At 40.1% G+C, this 14,659-nt stretch overlaps 1 protein-coding gene across 3 annotated transcripts in view; it reads left to right on the forward strand.

Annotated features, from left to right (window-relative positions):
• Positions 1–14,659, forward strand: part of DENND5A (DENN domain containing 5A) — a 65,153-nt gene that overhangs the window by 25,117 nt on the left and 25,377 nt on the right. For all 3 annotated transcript variants that reach the window (XM_030948680.1, XM_030948678.1, XM_030948679.1), the window contains 4 exons: positions 2,548–2,735; positions 11,294–11,611; positions 12,917–13,132; positions 14,047–14,281. In XM_030948680.1, coding sequence (XP_030804540.1) covers positions 2,548–2,735; positions 11,294–11,611; positions 12,917–13,132; positions 14,047–14,281 — 957 coding nt within the window. The remainder of the gene's footprint in view (positions 1–2,547; positions 2,736–11,293; positions 11,612–12,916; positions 13,133–14,046; positions 14,282–14,659) is intronic.

Genomic DNA, 14,659 nt, shown 5'->3' on the forward strand with positions numbered 1-14,659 from the left:
TTCTGTGCTCTAAGTGACCATATTAAAAAAGTAGTGGATTTTCTTTTCCTTGCCCAGTGATCAGTTAAGCACTTTCCCATCTAACAGTGCCCTAGTCAGATGTCATTATTTCCCTGCCAGTGCTTGTGTACAATACTAGGCCAAAAGATCATGTCATTGACACCAGAAAAAGCACATTCTGATTTCAAGGACAGGAGCAACAGCACTGCTGAAACACTTCTTCACTCTTTTAATCTTTTTTTTTTTTTGTTGTTATTTTTAAATCTTCTGTAATTCTTTGGTACAAAAACTGTGCTGCTTGCTTCTTTAAACCTAAAACTCCCTCCATACCCTCTCTGAGTAGATGTAACTTATGAAAACATAGGAGTTATTTTGGTTTATATTTTCATGCTTCTTGCCTTTGTCCTTGCCTTTTGCCAGTAGCAGAATGCAGTCACTGTTACTGGCAGGCTGCAGCTAGGCAGGGCAAATCTTTGGGAATGGCTCAAGCCATGTGGATATCCAGGGTCAGAGAGCTGCTTTTGCAGAGAGCTCCATGCCAGGAGGTGGCTGCCCAGTGGATAGAATTCTGACCTATTGATGTTAATTTGTAATTAATGTGGAAGGCTGATACTAAAGTTAGCCTAATGACAGAGGGAGAAGTTGCATTTAAATTATCCAGCAGGATCAGACAGGGGGTTTTGTGTAGTAGGAAAACACTGTTTCTATTTTAAGACTGGTACTTCCAGATAAACAAGCTGAATACAAACCAGCTGCAATGTTTGTGTATCTATGGCTACCTTTAAAGGTCCTTTAAAAACTGAAGAAAATAAGAGTATGGAATAGAATCTTCTCTTCCCAAAGCTTATCATTAATTCATCACTTCTTTGCAGTCAGGCTGTGATTAAAGCTGCAAACCCATACGTAGGTGTGCAGGCAGAAGCTGGTGTCCAGGCAGAGTAGGGGAGTGTTGCTGTGGTATTCATTGGTATTTCAGTCCAAATAAGCTTTTGGCAAAACCTTTAACCTGTTTTAAGCTGTTCACCTGTTCTGGTTGAAGGGTCCTTCATGGCAGGCCTGCTGTGAGGCAGTGACAGGTAATGCCATCAATAACCTTTTCCACCAGCACTGCTTGATGTGAAGATTAAAAATCCAAAGCCTAAGTTGCAGAATTATGGGTGATGTTAGCAAAACATGTGATGAGTTCCTCTTAGGTTGTGGGGCTCTTTGCAGACCCCAAACTCTGCAACTTTTTCCCCAGACAAAATTAATCATGAATGCTAGGAACTGAATTTCTTGGCCTTTTTTTTTCCTGCTGTCTGAAGTCTTGAGTGGAGGCTGGCTAAAAGATAGAATCAAAGCTATCAACTTGAGAAGTGCACAGTTAAGCTTAATTTTTCTCCAGAGTGTTTAGAGCAAATGTTATTCTTGCAGTTTCCATCTGCCCTCTGTGACAGTGTGCAACAGCTTCAGAAACCTCAGCACCTGAGCCTGCCCATTCAAGTGTCTTTTTCAGTTTCACAGTGTCTGTAGTTCTGTGAAAGGAGAAGACAGGCATCCCCCACACCTTAACACTCACATATGAAGGTTACTGACTTTTTATCTTGCTTGTATTCCCTCCCCTTTCCTGGCTGGAATTGGATGTTGGTGCAGTATCATGAACAGGCATCCTGTGTCTCCAGTTTGTGCTGTATTTATAGCCTGACAGAAGGTAGGAATTGCCCTAGTTGTGTGTGTGTTTCATACCCTTTCCAGCCTGGCAGCTGGAAGGCAGTTGGAATGTTTCAGCAGCTGTATTGGAACACACATCTGGTGCTGCCTCCCCCTTTATTGAATTTCAAAAACCCTTGGAGATGACTCTGTAGTTACAGATGAGGAGGGTGCAGTGTTTGCCCAGCAGTGTGAACTGCTGTAGCCACCAGTGCTACATAAAAAGATCTCTTAGTGTGTTTCACAGGTATTTTAACACTGCTCCTAAATTCTAGGAGGACATGAGTTGTTTTTACATTGAACTGAGCCTTTGGTTGTGCATTGCAAAGGCTAAACAAAGCTGATCCTTTTCATTTTCTGCATAGTTATTTCAGTCACACTGTTGGGTTGGCTGCTATACAGCATGCTTTATGGACATTTAAACACTCTTTGAAAAAATGTTTATCTGAGAGATACCAGATGCCTTGGGTTTCATCCAAGGCTTCCATGGAAAGCCCTGAGCACAGAGAAAAGAAATTATTTCTGATGTGTTTCTTAGCTGATTACAATATTGCTTCTGTACTCAAACTGGTGCTCCTGGTGACCCTGGTATAGGTAGCGGAAAGTGACTTAGCATGCATTAAGGGTTAGTTTGCTCATTTCCATATGACTTGTAGAATGACCTACTTTGGGTTGAGCTCTCTTTGTTGTTTCAGCAAAATGTGCTGGGTGTGCAGGTCTGGGTTTTCATTATGTTGCCACTCAGCTAGCACTGGGTTTTGTGGTTTCCGTTTTCAAGCAACTTCTCATTTTTTTAATTTAAATTCATTTGCTTAAAAGTATTTGTGAAAAAAATTTAATTTTCTTTATGTTTTTCAGATTATCAGAGGCTGATGACAGTGGCAGAGACCATCACAGCACTAATGTTTCCATTTCAGTGGCAGCATGTGTATGTTCCTATCCTTCCAGCATCCCTCCTCCATTTTCTAGATGCTCCTGTCCCTTACCTCATGGGCTTGCACTCTAATGGACTGGATGATAGGTCTAAGCTGGAACTTCCTCAAGAGGTGAGAGGAGCTTGTCTTGATTGATTAAATACTGTCCATGACTATGAGGGGAGTGAGAAATGATCCAAAACACAAGTGTTAACTGTACCAGCCATTGCCAAGTTCTTGCTGGCTCTGATTTGGGATAGGTCTTTTTTTCTTAGAGATGCTGACAAAAATTTGATGAAATAGATAAAACCCTGCTTTTGAAATTGTATGCTCTGATAGAATTCAACTGTAATTTTACAGGAACTGATGTACTGGGGTTACAGAAAGAACATTTTTGTACTGGAAAAATTAGCCTTGTAATGCTGGGAAGTGCAGTGTGAATTTCCCAGCTGTGGCCAAAAGGTTGTGGTGGTGTGAGAAGAGCTCAACTGGCATCAGCACTGGGCTGGTTCCTGCTGTGTGGGTTTAGGCTGGCTTTCCCTGCCCTGGACTTCTCTCCTGGGGTTGGCTTGCATGGACCCAGCCTGCCAGGTGTGTGCACAAAACCATTTCAGATTTTCTCCTGGAGTGCCAGCTTCAGCATGCAGCAGAATGTCAGCGTGTCCCTGAGCCACTGCTGCTGATTGGGGGGCTGCTCAGGAGCCCTGGGAGCAGCAGCCCTGGTCAGGGAGAAGGAAAGGCTCTGTTCAGGTTCTGCACCTCATCCTTGGGGCTGGCACTGCCTTCAGCCTGCCCAGAGGTTATCCTCATTTATTTGATCCCCCTGTTCAGTTCACAGCACTCCTTGTAGGGATGTGCCCAGAGAGTTTAGGGGCTGCTTGGGAGGATCAAGGCACTACCCAGGGCAGCAGAGGAAATGTCTGACCCCTGCTTACTTGTAGGTGTAACTTTGCAGGGGAGGAACTGTGTAAATCATGGGGAACACCCTACTTACTGGCCCTGGTTGGATGCTCTGGCTTTTTCTCTGACTCTGGGTTTTCTTCTATTACCACTTGCATTTCTGGGAAAGCAGAAGCGTGGCAGGCCCAGGGTTTTTGTGGTGGTTTTTATTTTCATTATCAGGCAGTGCTGCAGCATAGCTTGACACAAAAAACCCCTTCCTTTTTTAAAAAAGCTGCGTGAAATTAAAGACAAGATATTTTTGTGAACCTCCAGTCTGGTCTCCATGCCAACATTGCTCTTTTTCTCAAATCCATATGCTGGTAGTTTTCATTTGTTTTTCCTGGCAAGTTCAAAGTAAAACTTTTTTTTTCAAACTGTTTTTTTTTCTATGAAAACTGAAGTGTTTAATCTCTTGATTTCTTCATTGTCTCTCTCTCTTTTTTTTTTTTTTTTTTATTTTCCACTGGAATAATTAATAACAGAGTATTATATGTTCTTGCCATGAAAAGAACAGTCTATTGCTTTGGTTTACTATTTTTTCAGAATTTTGGCTGTACTGACAGGCCTAATTAATATGGTTAGTACACTTTTTAGAGAGAATAGCTGATGAAATAAAATGCATGTGTGGATATGCATGTTAATATGCACCATGGATGTTTTCACTGTTACCACAAGCTTCTAAAAGACAGTCCTCCTTTTGTAAAGAGCTTCCTCATTTTAAAATCACTGTAATACTTTCAAATAAATAAACATATTTTAATTTCAAATAGACATTTCAGTTATTTAAAAGACAAATAGTTTTTGGAAGGGATTTATCGGGTTATTTTTGAGGTTTAAAGTAAGGCAGGTAATCTATTTTTAGATGTTTGAAATTAAATCCAAGTACTATTAAAATCTGACAGCTCAATTTACATTTTGTTTTACAGGTAGCCTTTTATGTGAAGGTGGAGGAGTAGATTTTTGCTAGTATCTTACAGAGATGAGAATTGTCTGGGAGGGGAGGACAGACAAGGCAGAAAGCAGCAGCAACATCCCCATGTGGTGGAATTTGCTGCGAGACTTCCTTGTCCTTGTGAAGTTTCAGCTTTTCTCTTTCTTAGTTGAAGAGTGAGCTCTTAAAACTTTGTGCACAATGAGTTTGAGCTAGTGTGAGAAATCCCCTTGGTAGTCTCTGCTGGGTAAGGTTTCTTGTGAGCTCTTGAATCCTTTGCATGCAGGCTGGAGATGTAGCTGTGGCATAGAAATGGACTGGAGACTCCATTCTCTTAGGAAATACTAAAAAGTTACCCTGTACCAGTAGATTTGTTTATTCAAGGGGTTAAGTAGACTGGGAAGAACAGAACTCACTATTATTGAGGTTTTCATCATAGGGAGTTTGCTTTAAAAAGCCCAGCTAACCAAAAAAGAAACCCAAACAAACCCCCATAGAACAGCAAACAAAAACTGCCAAGGAGCACGAATAATGTGTTGTTGTAGAACAGTAGAAGAGGGCATATGGATTTCATTATTTGTACTTCAATAAAGACAAATTTATCATCAGCATCAGAGGGGCTATTAATATATTTAGCATTGTTTATCTCTGAAGTTTGGAATGTATATCAACCTTTATGAACTCATCAGGGAGCTCCTCTAGGCTCCTGATATCAGAATTTCCCTCACTTGTCACAAAGGGTATACAAAGAGCTGTTCTGTGTTGTAATTTATTCTGAGTTCTGCAAAAATTTTTTCTTTGTCTTGAAACTGCCTAAGCTGCATCTCTGTTCCTAATCTATTTATGTGGATGTGTGGGACAGCTGCTGGAAAAGAAAGCAATATCAGATTTAAGCAGGGGCCAGAGAGGTGAGCTTTGAGAGAAAATCTAGTTACTGCTTCTCAGTTGAAGGGCATTGTGGAAGAAAATAATATTGCTGTCTAGCACAGCATGGATACCTCAGTGTCACTGTAGACTTCTTCATTGTGGTTTTAAAATGAAGTTTTAAAAGGACTAATTTGTCTTGCTCAGAGTGTTTTAGGCTAATATTTTTAGGCTAATAATGTGAGAATACTGTCTATCCCAACTCAGGTTTGGTTTGGTGTAAGTCTTGCACACATATGCCCTAAGGCTTGTTTTGGTGGCAGCCTCCCATATTTGGGTCACATCTGGCGTTTCCGGGGGATGCTTTCCCATGTGGGCATGGAAATCCAGCTGTATCCTAGAAGTTAATGCTTGTAGCAGATGATGATTAAAATCTCCAACAAAAAAGTTGTGTTAGTACGAAATTCAACTTTAGGTTATCCCTTGGGTACATCAGAGCAGTCCCTGATGGAGAATTCATTGAAGACCAGCAATGACCTGCAGAGCTGACTCTGTAGCCCAGTAAGACCAGGAGATGCTGAAGTTTGGTGTGGAGTTGTTTCTTGTGCATGCCAGCAGCAGAGTGCTCGTTCTCACAGGTTGCTGCTGCTTTGCTGAGGGCTCTGTGTGTGCAGGAGCTTCCTTGTGGTTTCCCTGGCAGCTGCAGCAGGGCTTGTGAGGAGCCCAGGAGGGAAGGGAGGGCCTGGGAGAAGCTGTGCTAGAATGGGGTGCTGCAGATGGCAAAGGGGAAGGGAAGAACCTGTGGCTGTTTTAGGTGTTGCTGGCAAAAGTGTGCTTTGTTTATCAGTGAAACTGATCAATAAGAGTGGTTTTAGCAGCTTCCTCTCAGATCACAAACCTCGCAAGTACTGAACTAAGATTGGGTTTTTTGATGTGTGTTTGCATTTCCTTCTAAAGAAACTTCTGCAGTGCTACAGAAATACATTTTTAACAAGCAAGTTAAACCATTTCATGCAGCAGGATTTGTGTGTATATCTCACCACTCTACTTTAGGAGAATGGTAGAAATTGAAATTATTTTCAGTGGAAATAAGCAATGCTGAGTTTCCAGCACTGGTGGAATCAAAGCAGTACCCCATTAAAAAGCCTGTTTTTAATGAAGTGATCCCAAGGGTCTTGGGCAATAGCTTTTCCAGTTAAGACTTTAAAACCTAAAATGCATTTTCTCTGCCAGTCTAAGACAGATTATATATATTCTCAGTGTTTTTATTTCAGCCATTAAAAGGATGATTCAGCGCTAAACCTGAAGAAATTCTGTGGGTTTTTATTTTTGTCTGTGTCAGAAGATAAGAAAGGTCTCCTGAAAAGCCTTTTTTCTTCTGATGCTAACACATTAGACCAAGATAATTGTTGAAAGATAATCACTGCTTTGTATGCATTCTCAGGCTATCTGCTGCTGGCTTGATCCTTGATAATACTGCAAATTTCTTGGCAAAACTCAGTTTTATATTTTCTTGTACTGCAGTGTGAGCAGCCACCTGAGGAGTTTCTGAAGGCTGCAGTGGCTTTGACCTGTTCTCACTCCCAAATTCTGGGCTGGCATGGAGGACAGCAGTGCTGACAATAAGTGCAGAAGGTCCCCACTGGCTTACAGGAGTGGCACATTGTGGTGGTGTTCACAGGGGTCCCAGGATGAGGGAAGAGATGAGAATGTTGACTCAGTGTTTCAGAAGGCTTGATTTATTATTTTATGATATATATATTATATTAAAACTACACTAAAAGAATAGAAGAAAGAATTTCATCAGAAGGCTAGCTAAGAATAGAAGAGGAATGATAACAAAAGCTCCTGACTCTCAGGGAGTCCAAGCCAGCTGACTGTGATTGGTCATTAATTAGAAACAACCACATGGACCAGTCACAGACGCACCTGTTGCATTCCACAGCAGCAGATAATCATTGTTTACATTTTGTTCCTGAGGCCTCTCAGCTGCTCAGGAGGAAAAATCCTAAGGAAAGGATTTCTCATAAAACATGTCTGTGACAGCACAGGAGCATCCTGCAGAACTGAGACCCTCTGGAGACCCTTGCCCCAAGTCAGCCATGTGTGCACACAGCTGCACATCCATGTTCTCTGCGTGCTGGGGACACTGGGGGGCGTTTGCAAGGTGGGGGCCAAATGCTCAAAGGTGATGCAGGCTGGAGATGAGTGGGCTTTGGTCTTTCAGTGCTGTGTTCAAGCAGAAGCTGAATAATTTCCTTCTGTGCTTTTGAGCAGAGCTGAAAGGAAGGATGTGAGCTCGATGCAGGCCCTGCTAGATCTGTGTGGGCTTTGGCCCTTATTGTACCTGAGGTCAGACTAAAGAATTGCAATTGTCTTTTGCTTTTGGAATGAATGGGTGTGCTCCAGACCCCACTAAGGCCATGGAAAGTGGTGCTGTTGGCTTCAGGGAACCAGGCACTGGCACCAGGTACACAAACACTGATTTGCTTAGATTCACATTTCATTTCTAAGGTTTGTAAGACTTTCACCTGGACACCCTGTTACTTGGGATGATAAAAGTTTATGGGAAGGACAGGTTTTTAAGTTAGGATGTGACATGCTTGTTCCTTAGTGTAATGTCTCAGGAGAACCTTTTATTGTAGATGGTGTAATGTGTCCTCTCCTGTGACAGGCTGCTATTGAAGTGAAGTGGTGTGTAATTGTTTTGGGGTTTCTTTTGATCAGAAAACTGATATGTAAGCAAGAAATAAAAGAATATGGCTGTTCTAGAGACCTGAAATACCAAGTACCTAACTTAAGGATGCTCTTTCAATTATATCTCTATTTACACATGTTGGCAAGTATCTTGTTTTTATATTACTTTAGTTTTGTCTGAGTAGAATAATAAACTGTATCCATGTAGAGAACTGTCAGCTATTCACAGCCCACTCAGCTGTGCTGCCCCCAGAGACAGAATAACTAAAGCCTTGTGGCCAAAGAACTCCTTTATTTTTCTGCTTTGTGTACTTGGCCAGTTCCTAGCATGCAAAATGCTTTGGATGACCATGATTTCATAAATAATGAGTGCCTTGTAATTTTTTCTTACTTTTTAAGGAGGGGAGCCCTCTATCCTTACTGTGTTCCATTCTGTTGGATCTACAGTGTAGCAGCATCGTGAGATTGCTCTGGTGTGTGTCACTGATTTACTTCAGATTTCATTTTCACAGAAAAAATACTGGTTTGGTACCTTTTGAAGGGCTTGTGCACGGAGATGTTTTTGCCATTTCTGTTCCCTGAGGAGCATGGCCTTTTCAGAATTGTGTATGCAATTCTTGAGGATGACCTCAGCTTCCCTGAGTTCAGAGAGGCTGAAGTCACCTATGGAATCTTTGCTTATGGGTAGTCCTCTATCTTATGTGCTATTAACCAGGCACTGGATAACTACAGTGTCCCTGAAAATATTCTTTACACTCTATTTAGAGTATTGCTGCACACTGACTTTTTTAAAAATGCTTCCATATAGGCCAGTTTCTGGAAAGTGTAATTACAAGTTGCATGATAAGCAATCATTGTTAGCTCAGAGTATTTAAATTGTGTATTGCTCTTAGAGAGGAGCTCTGCAGAAGGGAAAATCACATATTGGAAGAATTAACCAGGTGTTAGCCCAGATATTTATAAGCAATTTTAGCAAACAATGATTTTGGCTTTTTCTTCCATTAGCAAGGAGTTTAATTTTGGTGTGAGGATTAGGATTTCTGCATGGGTAAGGTTAATGTTTGATTTCTTTTTGGCCAAGTGCTTTGTGGGTACAACCAAGCTTATTAAGCAAGGGTGATGTTTTCTGCAGAATCTGATCCAAAAAGGAAGGAAAGTTGAATGGCATCAATTAAAGAAAGTTGTAAAAGGAAGTAATACAATTAAACTGTTTGAAGAGTTTCTTATTGAGTCTGTCTTGCCATTTTGCAGACTGCTTGAGGCAAATTCAATGCTTTTTGTTTCTCCCTCAGCACTGATTGGTAGGCATTGTGCCTGGTTTCAAAGCTTTATTTCTCTCCTGTCTTGAAGTGCTTGCAGTGTTTCTGACAAATAGCAGCTGATTTGACTTCTGATTGTCACAGAACCATGGGTACAGTGGGAGCCTTGAAGCTCCTCAGTTCAGGTGCTTGCTTCAGATGCTGCCTTGGAGCAGTGCTGATATAAGGGGAATTTCAGCAATCACACCTGCCCTGCATAAAAACTTCCTAAGATGCACTAGAAACTGTTTGAGAATCAATGTGTTAATTCTCTTTATTGACCTTGGATTCCTTTGCAACACGTAATTCAATTTGTGATTTAATTTCCAGTAAAGGATCTATATAAGAGATATCAAATTGTTTTATATGCTTTCCTTTGAGCATAAGAAATCAATCTCCATATTGAAATGTTAGAACATTTAGGAAATAGAGAACTGGATTTATGCTTTCCTTTGTAACTATGGGTAATATTGTAGCAGGGCATGAACTGGACTAGTGCTGTACAAGCTAGTGTAGTATGTCCAGTGGAGTTCTGCTTTAAGAATTCTTTTTTCAGTTTAAATGTTGAAGCTCAATAAGATATTTGTGTTTTAAGGAGAGTTGACACCCACTGTTCTATAGAAACCTGTCACAAGTACTAAATCTATATTTTCATAAGTTTACTTAAAGCAGCAGGTCTCATCAGGCACAGCTTATTCTAGTCTACCTATGGTCAGTCCCACAGAAATTCTTACCAGAACTCCTTGTAGCTCTGATTTCTGGGATCACTCACCATTCATTCCATGTGAGGTTGATATTTTCTAATTATTTCTTTCCAATTAAATTGTGGTGGTGTTTCCATCCTCCTGCACTTACCGAATCACAGGAAGCAACTCGAGATATGTCAGTTCTCACAGACCTGAAAAGTGCTTTTGCTGCCAAGCTGTAGTGAGGCCTGAATTCAGGGGTGGCTCCTAGAATGATGCAATGCAGTTAGGTTGGAAGTACCCCACAATCTGAGTGAAATATTTTGTATAGTGAAGGTTAAACAGAACAGTGGCGGTCCATGTTGATTCTGCAGGGAAGAGAAACTGAAATGCTTCCAGAGAAGAGCAAAGTTACTTCTCTGTTCTTAACTTTCCAGGCAGGTTTCACACATGACTGGGGTTCTTGCTGTGATGTGTGTAGTTATGTAATGTCTTGAACCCATTTGATGTTGCAATGCAGAAGCCAAAAGGGGAACCTCCCTCCTTGCCAAATAAAGAGTGAGGTAAACCTTGAAAGATGCAGAGCTTCTTTTGATCTTGCTGTGGAAGCCACAAAGGTGGTTTTTCTTTTTTTTTTCCCCTCTCACCTTTGTCTTTTTTGATGGTAAATGAGTTGGAGATAGGAACAGAAAAACAGAATGGAAACTAGTTCATTTCATTTTTCCCCTTGGAAACAAACTTGCTCATTCAAAGAATTGCCTTAGTTGTCAGGCAATTGCCTTTTGTTGCTTACAGAAAAAGAGAAGATAACTTCATTGCACTTCTGCAGTATCAGCACATCTTTTAGATTGAAATTTGCTAAATCTTTTAGAGAAATGCACTGATAATCTAAACAACAGGCAGTCACCTGCTTTTATACAAACATGTATAAAATAGAATTGCATCTATCCTGTAGTTAAAATTTACCTGTACATGTATGAAAAAATCACACATCTGTACCTAATTTATGTTATAATCTATTTTGTACATAGTAAATGTCTGTAAAATTATTCTTCTTTCTCAGTTACCTCCTTAAAAGACCTGGAAATGTAAGTCTTGTGTTACATTCTTCAAAGCCAACTAACCAGTTCAGTTATGGTTGGGGCAACTCTGTTTTACAAAATAACCAAACAAATGCAAATGTATTTGAATCTTTAAATAAGCACAAATCCCAAAGATTAATAATGTGCTTAGTGATGCTGTAATGGTGTCCTGTTCTAAATTAAATCCCAGGCTAACCTGTGCTTTGTGGATGTAGACAACCATTTCATTGAGCTGCCAGAAGATCTACCCCAGTTTCCAAATAAACTTGAGTTCATTCAGGAAATTTCAGAGATTCTGATGGCTTTTGGAATTCCACCTGAGGGAAACCTGCACTGCAGTGAAAGTGCCTCCAAGATGAAGAGCCTCAGAGCATGTGATCTGGTTTCTGATAAAAGAAATGGGAACATAGCTGGATCACCTCTGAATTCCTATGAGCTGCTAAAGGAAAATGAGACTATTGCAAGACTTCAAGCACTTGTTAAAAGAACAGGTGTGAGTCTGGAAAAGGTAAGATATGAAATGAGCTGCACCCTCTCTGGTCCTGCAGTGGCAGATGGGCTGAAGTCATGGTCCAGAGATGGTGTATGTTTGTCTTCACTAGAAGGAACTTTCTGTTCCTTCATGTTCTCAAACCTTGTGAGCACCTATAGGGACAAGGACAAGCTTAGGGGGAGAGAGGGAATGGGATTTAACCCTGCAGCATCTGGGAAAACCTTAGCTATCCACCAAGTGTTTCTTTATCAAGATAATGTGTTTAAAAATAGCGCTTTGCCTTTTTTATTCTTGGTTTTAAGGTTTATTCTAAATTGGCACCACTGTTTAATGAATTAAGTGGCTGAAACTGACATCTAGATAATGCTGAAGTTTGCATCCAGTCTTGGTTTCTATAGATATCTTTTTCATTCTGTGTAGAATATGTATTATTTTGCTTATATGTAATATATTGGCCATGGGGTTACTATGATGCTTTTTTCTGGTTAATGTTGTAGAGTTCATGAGTGTCTGATTCCCAGTGAGTGGACATGCATTTGGTGATCCTGACTGGATTTTTTGAGTGATTAGAATTGTGAAACAAAAAACAAATGGCACCCTTTTGTGCATAAAATATACTACCTGAAAGACCTGGGAGTTTTTTGAACTTTTGTGGAATGGAGTGAAGACTGTCACTGTTGGTGATTTTTTCTCCCTGTGAATTGAATATCTTAATTATATTGCCTTTTTTCATAAATTTTAGCCCACATCTTAACTGAAAATGCCTTTTCTTAAAGATTACTCTGAAGTGTGTAGTGGGAAATTGTGATTTACACTGCTCAGGGCTTAGGCTACAGGCAATTGGCTACTAGCCATGTACAGCTTCTTGTTACTGTGCATTTCTGACTTCATTTGAAAGCTGGTATGTGTTTAGCAGTTCTAAACCTAGAGTTTTTTCACACCAGATATAGATTTGCCTAATATGCAAATTTTTAGGGGTAGTAAGAACCTCTGAAAAGCCTGTGCAGGTGATTGAAGGATAAGAGGAAGTTAAGTCTGTGGCATGCATGGACATGTATATGGTTGTTATTTATCCTTTTAAAATTTAAAACATATCCAGTGCAAACAGTACTAAAGTAAGTTTTGGTTTGTTATGAGAAATTTTCTAGGCAAAGGTTTCTGTCTGGATTTTTTTGATTTTACTCTTTACAGTAATTATTTTTCTCTATTGAAATGTTGGCTTGAAGAGTACCAACTGAATGGCAGATGAAAATCTTGTATGCCTGGAATGCCTGACAAAGCATCAATACAAATTATTTGTGTTTTCCCTTACTTTTTCAGCTGGAGGTACGAGAAGAGACCAGTAGCAAAAAGGATCTTAAAATTCAGTGTGATGAAGAAGAATTCAAGATTTACCAGTTGAACATTCAGATTCGGGAAGTTTTTGCCAACCGCTTCACACAAATGTTTGCAGATTATGAAGTGTTTGTCATTCAGCCCAGTCAGGACAAGGAATCCTGGTTTACAAACAGAGAACAGATGCAAAACTTTGATAAAGTAAGTTGTAATAAAAAGGTACATCGATGTAAGAGGTAAAACAGTATTCAAACTTAAGGCTTTGTGTATTGGGCCATCAAATGGAAAACTATACTGTCAAAATGGTTATTTCTTCTTTAAATTTCAGTGTTCCCAAAAAAGTCATGTCTAAAGTGTGTGGAAAAGTATATACAAATACAGACTTAGAGAGCTAAAGATACTCTTTTAAGAATACTGTAGAAAAATGCAGCTTGCTCTTGCAGAAATAGCTTAGAAAGCCTGAGTTCAGGGCTAACCTACTCATTAAGATTAAATATTACAAGTGGAAACTGTTTGATTTTTAACCAGAGGAATTGCCAAATATGTTAATGAATAAAGTCACGATCCCAAATAATGCTTATGTACATGTGTACCAAATGTGTTCCTAACTCTTTTGTAGAGAAATATAAGACCCTGTTCTTCAAATTTTTGCTCTGTCTTCTTTGCTAGAGATATTTGGCAGCAAGAGAGCTCACATGGGTGAAGATTGTTGCAGCACTGTCTGCTAAAACTTTCGTGTGATTCCCCCCAAGTTGTTTGAAAAGATTCCCATTGATTTCACAAGCTGTGAGCCCAGCCAGAAGTAGCAAACATGCACACCTGCAGTACTGATGGTGTGGTTTGCTGGGATCCTGTTGAAATTTTTAGAAGATGAAGGAAATGCTAAAATCACAGTGTATCAATTATTGTGCTCTACAGTAGGTGATTGTCCTGATGCTGAAAATTTCATACAGACTGCCTGTTCTGGGGATAGAATTGATGTGTGTAATAAACCCAGGCTTTATGTGACACCAAAGCACTCTCATACATCCTTGACCAGAAAAATTGGTGCTTCTGGTGGATGTGTCTCTCTCTTTGCAGACTCCCAAACACTCTTATCTCTTCTTGTCCCTTAGGCTTCTTTCTTGTCTGACCAGCCTGAACCTTACTTGCCTTTCCTCTCGAGATTCCTGGAGACCCAAATGTTTGCTTCCTTCATTGACAATAAGATTATGTGCCATGATGAAGATGACAAAGACCCTGTTTTGAGAGTTTTTGATTCCAGGGTGGATAAAATCAGGCTGCTGAATGTCAGGACGCCGACTCTGCGCACATCTATGTATCAGAAATGCACAACCATTGATGAGGCTGGTAAGGACCATGAGGCACTTGCTTGACAATTAGTGCAACTGGTCAGTGCTGGTTGTTGTAGACATTAGATTAAGTAATGATTCATTCTTTGAAACCTCAAAAAAATAAGACCAAAATAGCAGAGGTGTAAAGCTTAAATGGGGGACTAAATGCTTTCTGTGATGTTGAGATGTGAGATGAAATTAATGTAAAGTAGAACTCAGATGTTTTCCTCCATGCTTGGTGTGTGAAAGATGTCTGAGCTTAAGAAGATAAACATTTTTCTGCTTTTGGTGGCATTCTTTGATGTCAGAAACACTCTTGTACTAATGTCCCTGTTGAAATCAGTAAGCAACTTCTACCTCTTTCTTTAATTTGACATCTGCTTTTAATTGAAGA

Source organism: Camarhynchus parvulus, chromosome 5, assembly GCF_901933205.1.
Source record: "Camarhynchus parvulus chromosome 5, STF_HiC, whole genome shotgun sequence".
NCBI lineage: Eukaryota > Metazoa > Chordata > Aves > Passeriformes > Thraupidae > Camarhynchus > Camarhynchus parvulus.